At 37.4% G+C, this 3,012-nt stretch overlaps 1 protein-coding gene across 3 annotated transcripts in view; it reads left to right on the top strand.

Moving 5' to 3' along the window:
• Positions 1–2,756, top strand: part of LOC107639400 (transcription factor bHLH155) — a 6,250-nt gene extending 3,494 nt beyond the window's left edge. Inside the window, exons 6-10 of one of the 3 annotated variants that reach the window (XM_021121229.1) lie at positions 16–1,062; positions 1,162–1,263; positions 1,539–1,670; positions 1,943–2,068; positions 2,173–2,756. In XM_021121229.1, coding sequence (XP_020976888.1) covers positions 16–1,062; positions 1,162–1,263; positions 1,539–1,670; positions 1,943–2,068; positions 2,173–2,262 — 1,497 coding nt within the window. In that variant the 3' untranslated portion in view covers positions 2,263–2,756. Of the gene's footprint in view, positions 1–15; positions 1,063–1,161; positions 1,264–1,351; positions 1,513–1,538; positions 1,671–1,942; positions 2,069–2,172 lie in introns of those variants that run through there. The other 2 variants (XM_016342879.2, XM_021121230.1) reach the window with 2 other exon arrangements.

The following is a 3,012-nucleotide window of genomic DNA, read 5'->3' as shown; positions in this document are numbered from 1 at the left end:
CTGTCAAGATTTTAGGTTGCTGAAGACCTGGAATTTGTTACCAATATCAAGGAGAAATTCCATTCCATTCATCTTCTGGCAGCAAATACTACAGCATTGAACTATGGAGTTGATTGTCAAGATTGGTCATTCTCAGACCCAACAAATACTTTTATGGATATCTTGGATGAATCATCCAATATCACAAACAGTACAATAAAAACTGATGTTCTGGCTAGAATTGTGCCTAGTGTGAATGCATCAACAATGTTGAACCCAGCAATGTTGTCTCAGGTGGAGACAAAAGATAATCTGGAAGAAGAGATATGGCCCACTTCTCCGTGGGTCAATGATGTGGGAGTATTCCAAGAGATATCAAATGGATTAGGTTTATACTCCGGTAAGACAGAGCAACAATTTGGAAGCAATGCAACTGGTTATGAGGATATCAAGGATCTGAATGGCTTCTTGGCTTTTCCCTCGGAGTCTGAATTGCACAAAGTGCTTGGATCAGCAGCTCCACACAGGAAAACAAGGAATTCCATGTCTAAACATACCTCTGTTGTGGATACTTACAGTAACTCAACCTTTATATCCAACAACAAAGAACATGGTGATATTGAGAGTTTGGAGCACCCTGAAGATGTTGATCCGAAATATCTTTTGGATGCTGTTTATGGGGATTTATTTAGTGCCTGCAACGATACTTCAAGCATATCCAACAGTTTTAGGTCCCCTATAAGCAAGAAGATGCCATTTACCGGTTTGATTCATCCCAGGAACAGTTGCGAAGAAAGCAGTTTGGTTATGAAAGATGTGAAAGGTGATCTTAAGGCGGCAGTTAGAGTCAAGGGCAGAGATGCTATTACATCGCCATCTTTTGATGGAAATTCAAGCTTATTGACTGACGAGCCTCAAGAAGAAAAGGTTTATAGTCATTTGCAATCTACTAATGGACCAAAGATCTCTAGTACCTACAAGAAAAGAGCAAGGCCAGGTACCCAAAAGTCAAGGCCGAGAGATAGACAATTGATCATGGACAGGATGAAGGAGTTGAGGGAGCTTGTCCCAGATGGTGGAAAGGTAAATATTTTTTTGCTTCGATACCAAGGTTAACATTTCTTAGTTCCTTTTGGACTACTAGTAGTATCTGGAATCTGTAACTGGCCATGTGATATGCAGTGTAGCATCGACAACCTCTTGGAGAGAACCATAAAGCATATGCTATACTTGAGAAAAATAACAAGCCAAGCTGAGAAGCTTAAGAGATTCGCACATAAAGAGGTAGCACATTTATGATTCCTTGTTTTTCATAAATAATATTGTCTTCTCTTTTTCTCAAGAAATATAAGAAAAGAAAAAGATATAATAGGTTGCAGTTAACACATCAATATGTACTTTGGGAAAGAACACTGAAAATGGGTGAAGTTTGAATTGCCTATTCCTACATCACTTCCCCCATATTCCACAGATAAGTAGTTATAGCTGGGAGATATGTACAATTTCTTTTTATAGCACCTCTTCGTTTGAGCTTTGACATGGTGCAATGGTGTGTTCAGGTTCCCAAATGCAGCAAGCAGAAGATCAATTATAACCAATCAGGGAGGAGCTGTGCATATGACTTGGAAAGTGAACAAGCATGGCCCATAGTGATAGAAGATCTGGAATGCTCAGGCCACATGCTTATTGAGGTCTCCTATTTTTCAACCTTACCCTTTTGTTCCATTGCACACAAGAATTTGTCTCGTGTCTGGCAAAATTATTTAATAGTATTCGTTTTTTTTTTTACACCGAGTTTATACACTGCAATTGGATGGGATGTGGGATAAATGTGTCACACTTGATCTATCGGGCTTGGTGCATGATGAAATGGGTCACATAACATTTCTAAATTATAAAATCACTTTATTGGGAATATGAAAGAAATCACCCTTGGTAACTGCTTACAACTAATGTCACACAGATGGTATGCAATGAGCATGGATTCTTCTTGGAGATTGCTCAGGTGATCCGGAAGCTGGAACTGACCATCTTGAAAGGTGTCTTAGAAAACCGCTCATCCGCAGCCTGGGCTTGTTTCATTGTTGAGGTAACGAGAAACACTCCTTGTTCGAGTTAAAACTTGTGTGTTGATAAAAATCCCTTTAATTTTATAGCAATTTTCTGATTATGGTATATAATTTTCTTTCTCAGGCTCCAAGAGGGTTTCACAGGATGGATGTTTTATGTCCTTTATTGCATCTTCTACAGCGGAGGAAGAACCCTGTTCCATATAAAAGCTGACCCTTATGTATACATAAGAGGCGTGCGAAACCCTTGACTTACATTCCATTCATCATTGAATAAAGTGTAGACACAATTTACCTGTTGTCACATGGTATTCAATGATAGAAGTATGAGCCAATATAGTGTTCCACACATTATATGTATATATAAGATACAAAACTTGTATTTTAGCAAGTTCGATGTCTTTCTATCATGTATCAACTAGGAGTTGCAACAATATTTGAGAGTGAGTTTAACTTTCTAATAGTGGTGTATGATAACTACTAGAATATGTAAAACTTGGGACTCCATGGGAGTCAATGCTTTTGGCACAAGGATGAGTGAGTAGCAAGTCACCGACTAGCTTTCTACTCATTTGCGATGTGACATTATGGTCCTATTTATAGAAGGGAGTGTTTTTGTTAAAATGGTGGAATCTTACTATGGGGATATAAGAATGCGTGATCGCTATAATAATCATGGCATGTGTGCCTTGCTCTGAATTTTAACTATTACCTGTTTGTTTTGATTGAGGACTTCGATTCTTTGTTGTAAAAAAATGTGCTATTATGAGAAAGAGCCAAAGAGGGTCAAGAAACTATCATTTATTTTTTAAATTAACTCATCATTGCTAGAGAGGGAAATTTGTTTACTAATTTATTATTGAAATATATATAAAGAGAAAAGATGGTAGTGTCAGAATTATACTTAAATATTTAACATTTTTCTATTGTATGACATCATAATTTTTTGAGTAAAGTGACAATT

This window comes from Arachis ipaensis, chromosome B04 (genome assembly GCF_000816755.2).
Source record: "Arachis ipaensis cultivar K30076 chromosome B04, Araip1.1, whole genome shotgun sequence".
Lineage (NCBI taxonomy): Eukaryota > Viridiplantae > Streptophyta > Magnoliopsida > Fabales > Fabaceae > Arachis > Arachis ipaensis.
Note: the sequence above shows the minus strand (reverse complement) of the source record. Positions and strands in the feature narration are given on the sequence as shown.